The sequence below is a fragment of the Stenella coeruleoalba genome (assembly GCF_951394435.1).
Source record: "Stenella coeruleoalba genome assembly, chromosome: 1".
Classification (NCBI taxonomy): domain Eukaryota; kingdom Metazoa; phylum Chordata; class Mammalia; order Artiodactyla; family Delphinidae; genus Stenella; species Stenella coeruleoalba.
In genome coordinates, this window is record NC_137169.1 from 160,760,365 (window position 1) to 160,772,151 (window position 11,787).

At 48.7% G+C, this 11,787-nt stretch overlaps 2 protein-coding genes across 2 annotated transcripts; both read left to right on the forward strand.

Annotated features, from left to right (window-relative positions):
• Positions 1-346: 346 nt before the first annotated feature.
• On the forward strand, positions 347-1,710 carry LOC307191182 (seipin-like). Its single transcript, XM_079931013.1, has one exon. It carries the CDS (start codon positions 463-465, stop codon positions 1,651-1,653), a length of 1,191 nt encoding a protein of 396 aa, XP_079787139.1. The 5' UTR covers positions 347-462; the 3' UTR covers positions 1,654-1,710.
• A 343-nt stretch (positions 1,711-2,053) lies between these two features.
• LOC307191606 (LRRN4 C-terminal-like protein) lies at positions 2,054-3,998 on the forward strand. The gene is given in 2 exon segments (XM_079931757.1): positions 2,054-2,815; positions 2,818-3,998. Coding segments are annotated over 2 exon segments (669 nt in total). The 5' UTR covers positions 2,054-2,553; the 3' UTR covers positions 3,225-3,998.
• Positions 3,999-11,787: the final 7,789 nt, after the last annotated feature.

An 11,787-nucleotide genomic window follows, 5' to 3' on the forward strand; every position in this document is an offset into this window, starting at 1 on the left:
TTAGGTGTAAGGTTAGATTGTTTATTTGAGATTTTTCTTGTTTCTTGAGGTAGGCTTGTGTAGCTATAAACTTCCCTCTTAGAACTTCTTTTGCTGCATCCCATAGGTTTAGGATCGTCGTGTTTTTATTGTCATTTGTCTCTAGGTATTTTTTGATTTCCTCTTTGATTTCTTCAGTGATCTCTTTGTTATTTAGTAACGTATTGTTTAGCCTCCATGTGTTTGTGTTTTTTACATTTTTTCCCTGTAACTCATTTCTAATCTCATAGCATTGTGGTCAGAAAAGATGCTTGATATGATTTCAATTTTCTTAAAAATACTGTGGCTTCTCGCGGTTGCCCGGGCAGTGCGCGGCTGGAACCACCAGCTGCTTCATCCCATGGCCAGGGGTGGCGTCCAGGTGGCAGAGCACCTAGGAACTCAAGGCCTGAACCCGGGGCCAGACCCCCTGCACTCCCCATCATGGTCAATGGCCCACCAGTACCTGCCTTACTGTGGGCCCAGGAGATGGGCCACGTCCTGGCAGGCCGTGCCCGCAAGCTGCTACTGCAGTTTGGGGTGCTCTTCTGTACCATCCTACTCCTGCTCTGGGTGTCTGTCTTCCTCTATGGCTCCTGCTACTATTCCTACATGCCGCCAGTCAGCCACCTCAGCCCCGTGCATTTCTACTACAGGACCGACTGTGATTCCTCCGCCTCCTTACTCTGCTCCTTCCCTGTTGCCAATGTCTCACTGGCTAAGGGTGGACGTGATCGGGTGCTGATGTATGGACAGCCGTACCGCGTTACCTTAGAGCTTGAGCTGCCAGAGTCTCCTGTGAATCAAGATTTGGGCATGTTCTTGGTCACCATTTCATGCTACACCAGAGGCGGCCGAATCATCTCCACCTCTTCACGCTCCGTGATGCTGCATTACCGTTCAAACCTGCTCCAGATGCTTGACACACTGGTCTTCTCTAGCCTCCTGCTGTTTGGCTTTGCAGAGCAGAAGCAGGTCCTGGAGGTGGAGCTGTACCCAGAATACAGGGAGAACTCGTATGTGCCGACCACCGGAGCCGTTATCGAGATCCACAGCAAGTGCGTCCAGCTGTACGGAGCCCACCTCCGCATCCACGCCCACTTCACTGGGCTCAGGTACCTGCTGTACAACTTCCCGATGACCTGCGCTTTCGTTGGTGTCGCCAGCAACTTCACCTTCCTCAGCGTCATCGTGCTCTTCAGCTATGTGCAGTGGGTGTGGCGGGGCATCTGGCCCCGACACCGCCTCTCTCTGCAGGTAAACATCCGAAACAGAGACAGGTCCCACAAGGAAGTCCAGCGGAGGATCTCTGCCCATCAGCCAGGCACAGGGCCCCAAGGCCAGGAGGAGTCCACTCAGCTGTCACCCATTACAGAGGATAGTGAGAGCCGTGCAGATCCCTCGGAGCCAGAAGGCCAGCTGTCTGAGGAGGAGAAACCAGATCAACAGCCCCTGAGTGGCGAGGAGGAGCTAGAGCCCGAGGCCAGTGACGGTTCAGGCTCCTGGGAAGATGCAGCTCTGCTGACGGAGGCCAACCTGCCTGTTTCTGCCCCTGCCCTTGCCCCGGAGACCGTGGGCAGCTCTGAACCCTCCACAGGCACTGTCCGACAGCGCCCCATTTGCTCTAGTTCCTGAAGAGAATAGGGCAGAGTCCCCACACTCCAGCCCTCTCCCCCCCGATCCCTTTCCCTTTCCGGGGCTCCCCCAATAAACTCTTTTCATGCCAGCTGCCTCCCTGACTCTGAACTGGATTCAGGGCCATTTGAAAACGTGATGTTCCCCAGGCATCCCCCACCTCGATTGGAGGAGGTTGTCTTGTCAGGGGCTACCGATGGGGAAGACCTCCAGACCCTGGACTATTTCAGGCACAGCTGTTTCCATTCATCAGCCTAGGACGTCCAAGGAGCGAAAACCTGCCCACTCCATCCATGTGACTCTCATCTCCCTCTGGGGAGGGGGATAGCATAGGGCGGGTCTGGAAAGCTGGGATACATCATTCTGGCCTCCCTTTCTCAGTCCATTGGGAGGCAGAAGACAGGAAATGACTGCCATGGATGTGGTATGATTTTTTACTGAAACAGCATTTTGTAGCCCAGGCCCCATGCTGTCCACAGCTGTTTTTCTCTCTGATACCAGCCAGGTGGCCCCGTCCTTTGTGTTCCCCTCCTCACCCCCTCACATGACTTCAGCCTTTGGATTCTCAGCTCCTGGCTGCTTTCCACATTCCACTGCTCTTTCAGAACCCAGGCATCCTGGCCTCCAGCTGAAACCGCTGCATGTGGCTTCCCCCACCCCTGGCCCCGTGACTCAGGCCCTCTGAAGGGACCAGCCCTCTTCTTGGCACTCACTGGGGAGGGGGGCAGGGGAAGGGGGGCCAGGTGGTGACATCACAGTTGAGGGGTATAAAAGCTTTGAGCCAAAACAGAATTGAAATTGAAGACACTGAGAAAACCTGACTGCGCAGCCTGTGCTCCTGGGGACCTCTTAGGACCCCCGGCCTGCTACTCACTGCATCAAGGCCTACCCACCGACCCCATGCCGGGAAATCCCCGCCTTCTGTGGCTCCTGGCTGTCACCTTCTCCTCGGTTCCCAGAGCGCAGCCCTTGGCGGGAGACGCGGAAGAAGAGGAGCCAGATGAGACACCTCTGCCGGCTGTCCCCTGCGACTACGACCGCTGCCGCCACCTGCAGGTGCCCTGCCAGGAGCTGCAGAGGGCCGGCCCGACGACGTGCCTGTGCCCTGGCCTCTCCAGCGCCACGCAGCCGCCCGAGCCGCCACGCCTGGGGGAAGTGCGCATGGAGGCCACTGGTGCGCCCCCTTCTCCCCGGTCCACCAGTACTGGCTGCTGCTTTGGGAAGGCGCCGGGGCTCCGCAGAAGGGGCCCCCCCTCAACTCGACGGTCCGCCGAGCGGAGCTGAAGGGCCTGAAGCCCGGGGGCGCATACGTCGTCTGCGTGGTGGCCTCCAACGCGGCCGGGGAGAGCAGCGTGCCCGGGGCCGAGGGCCTCGACGGCGCGGGCGGCCCCGCCTTCGGGCCCTGCGGCCGGCTGACTGTGCTGCCGAGGCCACTCACGCTGCTGCACGGGGCCGTGGGCGTGGGCTCGGCGCTGGCCCTGCTCAGCTGCTCCGCCCTGGTCTGGCACTTCTGCCTGCGCGAGCGCTGGGGCTGCCCCCGCCGAGGCCGCCCGAGCGGCGCGGGACTCTGAGGCCGCCCGGGGGCCTCTCCGGCCAAGCTAAGCCCGGCGCCACTCCGGGGGAGGTGGCGGCCCCCGACAGACGGCGGGATGGAAGGCCGGGCGCTGGGCCCCCACTGAGTCGGTTCAGGCCCCAGACTTTCCACTCTGCCCCGAGCTTAGGTTTAGGAGTAGAGAAGGTCAGCAAATTTTTTCTTAAGGGACCAGAATAGTTTAGGCTTTGTGGTTCCAGGGGATAAAATCGAAGATATCCTGTAGTTCTTACACAACCATGTAACCATTTAAAAATGTAAACATCATTCTTAGCTCTTGGGCCTTACAAGTCAGGCCCTGGCCAGATTCGGCCCGTTGGCTACGGTTAGTCTACTTCTGTCGTACAGCCTCAAAAGGGCCCTGCCACTATGGGTGGCTTCCGTGGGGTTTTGAGAATAAGCTGCTGCGGTATGGGAGTTTGGGGCTAGAGACCACTCCTTCTCCTTCTGCCTTTTTGTTTAGATAGTGAGGATGCGCACTGAGTTAGAATCTACCTGTGTCTGAGGCGTGTGGAAATAAATGACTGACATGGGGTGGAGAAGAGAAGGACTGCCCAAGCTGCTGTCTGGGACAAGCTTGCGGTTTTGCTAGTAAAATTATAATAATAATAATACAATAATAGCAAAGGAGTCCCCCTCCCGCATTTGTGTTTATTGTATATTCACTGTAACAACATTAAAGGAGATGTAAAAGGAAAAAATAAAAAATACTGTGGCTTGATTTATGACCCAAGATGTGATCTATCCTGGAGAATGTTCCGTGTGCACTTGAGAAGAAAGTGTAATCTGCTGTTTTTGGATGGAATGTCCTATAAATATCAATTAAATCTATCTGGTCTATTCTGTCATTTAAAGCTTCTGTTTCCTTATTTATTTTCATTTTGGATGATCTGTCCATTGGTGTAAGTGAGGTGTTAAAGTCCCCCACTATTATTGTGTTTCTGTCGATTTCCTCTTTCATAGCTGTTAGCAGTTGCCTATGTATTGAGGTGCTCCTATGTTGGGTGCGTATATATTTATAATCGCTATATATTCTTCTTGGATCGATCACTTGATCATTATGTAGTGTCCTTCCTTGTCTCTTGTAACATTCTTTATTTTAAAGTCTATTTTATCTGATATGAGTATTGCTACTCCAGCTTTCTTTTGATTTCCATTTGCATGGAATATCTTTTTCCATCCTCTCACTTTCAGTCTGTATGTGTCCCTAGGTCTGAAGTGGGTCTCTTGTAGACAGCATATAGATGGGTCTTGTTTTTATATCCATTCAGCAAGCCTGTGTCTTTTGGTTGGAGCATTTAATCCATTCACGTTTAACGTAATTATTGATATGTATGTTCCTATGACCATTTTCTTAATTGTTTTGGTTTGTTTTTGTAGGTCCTTTTCTTCTCTTGTGTTTCCCACTTAGAGAAGTTCCTTTAGCATTTGTTGTAGAGGTGGTTGGTGGTGCTGAATTCTCTTAGCTTTTGCTTGTCTGTAAAGCTTTTGATTTTTCCATCGAATCTGAATGAGATCCTTGCCAGGGAGAGTAATCTTGGTTGTAGGTTCTTCCCTTTCATCACTTTAAGTATATCATGCCACTCCCTTCTGGCTTGTAGAGTTTCTGCTGGGAAATCAGCTGTTAACCCTCTGGGAGTTCCCTTGTATGTTATTTTGTCGTTTTTCCTTTGCTGCTTTCAATAATTTTTCTTTGTCTTTAATTTTTGCCAGTTTGATTACTATGTGTGTTGGCGTGTTTCTCTTTGGGTGTATCCTGTATGGGACTCTCTGCGCTTCCTGGACTTGAGTGGCTATTTCCTTTCCTATGTTAGGGAAGTTTTTGACCATAATCTCTTCAAATATTTTCTCGGGTCCTTTCTCTCTCTCTTCTCCTTCTGGGACCCATATAATGTGAACGTTGTTGCGTTTAATGTTGTCCCAGAGGTCTCTTAGGCTGTCTTCATTTCTTTTCATTCTTTTTTCTTTATTCTGTTCCACAGCAGTGAGTTCCACCATTCTGTCTTCCAGGTCACTTATCTGTTCTCCTCCATCAGATATTCTGCTATGGATTCTTTCTAGTGTATGTTTCATTTCAGTTATTGTATTGTTCATCTCTGTTTGTTCTTTAATTCTTCTAGGTCTTTGTTAAACATGTTTTGCATCTTCTTGATCTTTGCCTCCATTTTTTTTCCGAGGTCCTCGATCATCTTCACTATAATTATTCTGAATTCTTTTTCTGGAAGGTTGCCTATCTCCACTTCATTTAGTTGTTTTTCTGGGGTTTTATCTTGTTCCTTCATCTGGTACATAGCGCTCTGCCTTTTCATCTTGTTTATCTTTCTGTGAATGTGGTTTTTGTTCCACAGGCTGCAGGATTGTAGTTCTTCTTTCTTCTGCTCTGGCCTCTGGTGGATGAGGCTATCTAAGCAGCTTGTGCAGGTTTCCTAATGGGAGGGACTGGTGGTGGGTAGAGTTGGGTGTTGCTTGGTGGGCAGAGCTCAGTAAAACTTTAATCCACTTGACTGCTGGTAGGTGGGGCTGTGTTCCTTCCCTGTTGGTTGTTTGGCCTGAGCCACCCAACACTGGAGCCTACCTGGGCTCTTTGGTGGGGCTAATGGCAGACTCTGGGAGGGCTCACGCCAAGGAGTGCTTCCCAGAACTTCTGCTGCCAGTGTCCTTGTCCCTACAGTGAGCCACAGCCACTACCTGCCTCTGCAGGAGACCCTCCAACACTAGCAGGTAGGTCTGGTTCAGTCTCCACTGGGTTCACTGCTCCTTCCCCTGGGTCCCAATGCGCACACTACTTTGTGTGTGCCCTCCAAGTGTGGAGTCTCTGTTTCTCCCAGTCCTGTTGAAGTTCTGCAATCAAATCCCACTGGCCTTCAAAGTCTGATTCTCTAGGAATTCCTCCTCCAGTTGCTGGACCCCCAGGTTGGGAACCTGACGTGGGGCTCAGAGCCTTCACTCCAGTGGGTGGACTTCTGTGATATAAGTGTTCTCCAATCTGTGAGTCACCTACCCAGCAGTTATGGGATTTGTTTTTACTGTGATTGAGCTCCTCCTACCATCTCATTGTGGCTTCTCCTTTGTCTTTGGATGTGGGGTGTCTTTTTTGGTGAGTTCCAGTGTCTTCCTTTTGATGATTGTCCAGCAGCTAGTTGTTATTCTGCTGTTCTCTCAAGAGGGAGTGACAGCACATCCTTCTACTCCGCCATCTTGGTTCCAAATCCTAGCTCTGTTTTTAGAAAAGAACAAACTTCAGAAAGACCTGGGTTTGAATCCGACGCCATCACTTACTAGGAATGTCTTTCCTGTCTCTGACATCAGTTTCCTCATTTGTAGAACAAAGTACTAGACGTGATGATCTTTTGGGTTCCTTCCAAACATGACTCTCCAAGAGCCTACTGTGTGCATGATGATGATACAGAGTGCAAGTGACGATCTAAAATCGTTTCACGTGCTTAGAGAGCAGATCACTTCCTGAACACCTTCTCTTGCCTCGTCCTGTGCACCTTCTTGGTTGGTAGGCTCCTGCAGAAATCCAGATCAAAGACACCCTTTGACAGCCTGCCTAGAAGACAGGAGCTTCCCAAAGCCATAGTCAGTCACCCTATCCATGAGCCCAACACTTCATATGCTCTTAATGAGCCTGTGTTAGGAGAATGGTCCAGAGAGATGACTGAAGGCTGTGAGAAAGAGAGCTGCAAAGGTACAGGTGAGCTGAGGACATGGGTGGTCAGACTCTTCTGTGTGGCAAAGGCCCCTGACACATGTTGACAAAAGGGGAGGGAGGCAGGTCCTCAATGGGACCTGATGGGAAGACAACAGCCATGCAGGTCCACATATTCATTTCCTGTCATCAGCAGGTGCTTGGTAAAACAGCATCACTGTCCTACAAAGAGCTGGTCTGGGAGAAGGAGTTGGGATTCTAGACCTGGCTCTGAGGCACTGATTGACTCCCAGCAAGTCATTCATCTCTCTGAGCCTCAATGACCCTGTCTTTATGCAACCAGGTTCTTTCAGGCCTCACCGCTCTGGAGATATAACCAGAATGTGAATCACAGTAATGGTTGCAGACACTAAGGCTCTAGGGTTCCCCGGGGAAAGTACTGGAGTCTTAGTCTCCAAATACTCCTAGTTCAAAGGCTTCTTGGTCCAAGAAAAAAGCGGCCTCCTCTTCTTCTATACCTGTGGCATCCGCCCTCTGTCCTCTATCATTCTCCACTCTCTCGCCCACTATATCTCTTGTGAACCTCCTGTAACCAGAAGCTCTGGTCCCAGCAGTGTGCAGGTAAGTGTTTAAGCCCAGCTTTGTGGTGAGGGGAATGCCTAATTTATAGGGTTTGCCATGTGTCAAGTTGTAAACACTCTCACCGAAACTAATTTCAAGATACCAAATGTGACATCATTGAATGCAAAGGCAGGAAGAGCTGTGCAGAAGCACACCATTCTACAGTATTTTCACCATGCAGATACAAAGACATAAATAACTTCAAAAGCAGAGATAGTAATAAAATGTTGTAAAATAATCAGGAAGTGATGAATTTTGAGTATTTATTACCTTTTCTTTTATAATTTATTTGATTGTAACTTTATGTAATTTGCTTTTTAGTAATGGGTGTGTTTTAACAACTGTCTCATAAAATTTCTGAAAAATGCATGGTCCTCCCCATTCTGTTCTTCTCAGAGGTATGTTGAGATTTGCAGAGGTACATAGTTGAGGCCCTGGCTGCGGAAGCCTTGTGGGTGAAATAGGGGCATTTATTTCTGCATGACTGTTTTGTCTCCCTTCTTCAACTTCAGTTTCCCCATCTGTCGTATAAAATATTCCTTCCAGATTCTCCTCCTTTTGTTAAGATGGTATTGAGAGAAATGAGGTCCAGTAGTAGTAACACCCTGCGTCTCATGGAACCTTACAGTTTACTAAGCCCAAAGCGCGTGTTAATTCTCACAGCAATTCTGTGAAATGAGGTAGATGGAGAAGTGAAGTTAGTGGATGGACCATTTCACACCGGATCAGCAAACTTCTTCTGCAGAGGGTTAGAAAGTAAATATTTTAGGCTGCGTAGGCCATATGGTGTCTACCGCAACTGATTCTGCTCTTGTAGTTGAAAGCAGCCATAGACAATGTGTAAAAAAAAACAAGAGCAGCTCTGTTCCAGTAAACTTTACTTATGGACAATGAAATTTGAATTTCATATAATTTTCACATGTCAAATTATTCTTCTTTTGATTTTTTCTAACCATTTAAAGATATAAAGATAATTCTTAACTCTCAGGCCATATAAAAACAAGTCATAGGCAAAATTTGAACTGCAGGCAATAGTTTATCATCCTTAACAGAGGAGGAAATTAAGCTTTGAAGAGAACGTGACTAGTTCAAGTTGATATAAATGGGAAGAGCTGGGACTGGCTGGGATCCAACTCTGCTGAGCTTTCCACTAAACCAATCGGCCATCCAAAGGAGCCGCTCTTGTTCTTTAATACATTCACCTGTGCGTGAATTTTCCACTGTGGGAGTCTCTGTAATCCCCGGGGGATTGTGAGTCATCTTCCCTTACTGTCCATTTCTGACTCTTTAACTGTAGTGGGCTGTCCTACGCATCAAAGTCAATCAGAAGAGGTTTTTGGACAATGTATACTTACAAGCAATTTGTAACCTGCTCCCCTTCTGTTAAGGCAGAAAATAAAGAACCACTGTTACAAATGTTGATTTTATGACTCTGTCCTATTTTCTCCCAGGTATACTAAATTTTCACAAAGCAGGGACTACCTATCCCTTCATTATTCTGTATTCTCAAGTGTGTAGTCCAGGACTCTTCCTGTAGGAAAAACTTGGTGACTAATGACAACGCTCCCTCGAGCCACAGTGATGTGTGACAAGAGGTGGTGTGACTTACCTGTGTGATTTCTTCTCCCACCAATATATTATAGCAAAAATTTTAAACATTCAGAAGGTTTTTTTTTTTTTTTTTTTGGCCACGTTGGGTCTTCGTTGCTGCGCGCAGGCTTTCTCTAGCTGGGCAAGCAGGGGCTACTCTTCGGTGAGGTGCACGGGCTTCTCATTACGGTGGCTTCTCTTGTTGCTGAGCATGGGCTCTAGGCGCGCGGGCTTCAGTAGTTGTGGCTCACGGGCTTAGTTGCTACGCGGCATGTGGGATCTTCGCGGACCAGGGATTGAACCCATATCCCCTGCATTGGCAGGCAGATTCTTAACCACTGTGCCACCAGAGAAGTCCCTAGAAGAATTTAAAGAACTGCGTAGTGAACACCCACCGCCTAGATTCTATAACTAGCATTTTACTATATTTGTTTTATTACACATCTGTCCATCCATCAGTCCATTCTTTATGCTTTTAACACATTTCAGTGTAAGTGGCATACATCAGTACACTTAACTTTTAAACATTTTAGCATCTTATTAACTAGAGTTCAGTATTTGTTTACGCTTATAAATTTATCTATCTATTTATTTATTCTTGGTCTGGTATACATTCGAGAGGCTCTAGAAGCTGCCTGCAGAAAATAGCTCCCCACTACACTGACCCCTGAAGACTTTACTTGGGCATTTCTTTCTTTGACTTTTCCAGGGCTTTGCTAATGCAAATGCCTTTGGTGAAGAGAACTCATCTCTACCCAGCAGCAGCTGGAGTAGTAGAAATAGAATTTGGCCAGGCCAGGGTTTGAATCCCCACTCCATCACTTAATAGTTGCGTGTCCTTGGACAAAAAGCACTTTTTTAATCTCTTTGAGCCTCTTCATATGTAAAATGTGGTTAATAATAACTACCCTGAGATAATAATAGTGAGGATCAAAAACTGTGTTTGTGAAATACCTGACAAATGATAGTGTGGTAGGACAACCAGATCGAGAAACGAATTGTGCCTCTATTTTCCTGTCTATAGGCATGTCACAAAAGAGTGAGAACTGTCTCCAGCTTCACCCCAGTTCCACTCCAGGGAGATCATCCACGCTTTGAGTACTAAGGTTTAGGTTCTTCTTAACCCCTTGGGTGGACAGGACTGCTTCCTTGTGTCTCCACTCTAAAATATGAAGCGAAAGAAATTCTAACTTACCAAAGCTGTGGCTGGAAAGAGTTGGTTCCACGGGAGGCTGCTGCTTGGACTGGAGCTGGTGGGAGTGGTTTGAACCCCAAGGGAGAGTGAGGAGGAGTGAGGGAGTGGCAGGCTCTGTGCGTGGGGGAGACCTGCCCTCCACACCCACACAGCGACCCAGGACACAGCTGAACCTCTTATAGGGTCTGGAGGACTATGGCCAAGTTGGCACGGAGAGACTAGCCCCTAGGGGCAGCCCTCACTCCCTTGAAGGGACCCTACAGGTTTGGACTATGGGCAGAAGACTTTCCCCAAGCTTTCCAAATTGAGTAAGGATCCTGAACACTCAGACCACCTTACAGAGGGGAAGCATAGTGGAATGTCCCTCCAGCTAGCTAGGCAGAATCTCACAGTCATATTTCATTTAGAAAATTAACAATCCATCCTTGCAGTTTCTTTCCTTCTTTTTCCTTCCAAAAGTCTGTGTCTTGAGAGACGTGCCAATGGCAAGTTGTTACATGGCAGAAACGGAGTTAGGGACTCTGGAGAGATTCTTTCCTTCTGGCAGAGACAGACCTGAGAGACACTGAGAAGAGCGATCTGGCTCAGGAGTACTCAGCCCCCCATCTGTGGGGAGGAAGAGAGACTGAGGAAAGGGCAGAGGGAGCTGAGGGGAGCAAGACAGAAGGCTGGCATCTGGACTCCCCTAACCTTCTATCTCAGAGCCAGACAGGCTCTTCTGCTCCCACTTATGTCCCAAGCTGCTTCTTCCTGTAGCTTGTCTGCTGGAGAGTAAAAAACAAATGGAACATGCAAAAAAATTCAGCAGAAATAATTACAGGTTACTACAAATCAGTTGGTGAATAGGGAATAGCTGCAGGCAGGTAGCCCAGTCAGGGTTCTTCAGCTTAACACCCGGCCCTCCCATGGCACCTCCAGCGTTAGTCTCCGGGACGTGAGACCAGAGAGTCCTGGATGTGATGCCCGAGGATCTGGGTGTGGGTCCCAGGCCCCCCCTGACCAGCTGTGTGAAGCCAGGCAATCCACTCCATCCCTCCTCGTCTTGGTTTCATCACCTAGACTGAGATCCAAATTACATGTACTACTATTATCTGTCACGGCTTGTTGAGGGAGATGAATCTCAAGGGATGTAGTAGATGCAAAAGTGCTTCAGATGATCTCCTGAATCCATCCACTCGTCTCCATCTCTATCAGTGGCTCCTTGAACTTACTCCCACCGTCTCTCATCCAGCCTGCTGCAATGGCCCTACTGACTGGCCTGTATCCACTCTAGCCCCATTTCTAATCTCTTCAGTAGGCTTGCAGCCAGCTTGATTCTCTACGATCCAAAGTCTGACCATGTACCCAGGGTTGTCTAGTCCCTGAGGACTGAAGGGAACGTGGGACCGAGGGTTGCGGTGCTAAAGGTAGTTTGGATTAAGAGGGAGAGAGAGTGCTGGCGAGGAGGGTAGAAACGAGGTGGTACAGCTCAACAGCATTCATGGC

What these genes read in the sequence shown, in the direction of transcription:
- LOC307191182 (XM_079931013.1), top strand. Translation starts at nt 463, where the DNA reads ATGGTCAATGGCCCACCAGTACCTGCCTTACTGTGGGCCCAGGAGATG.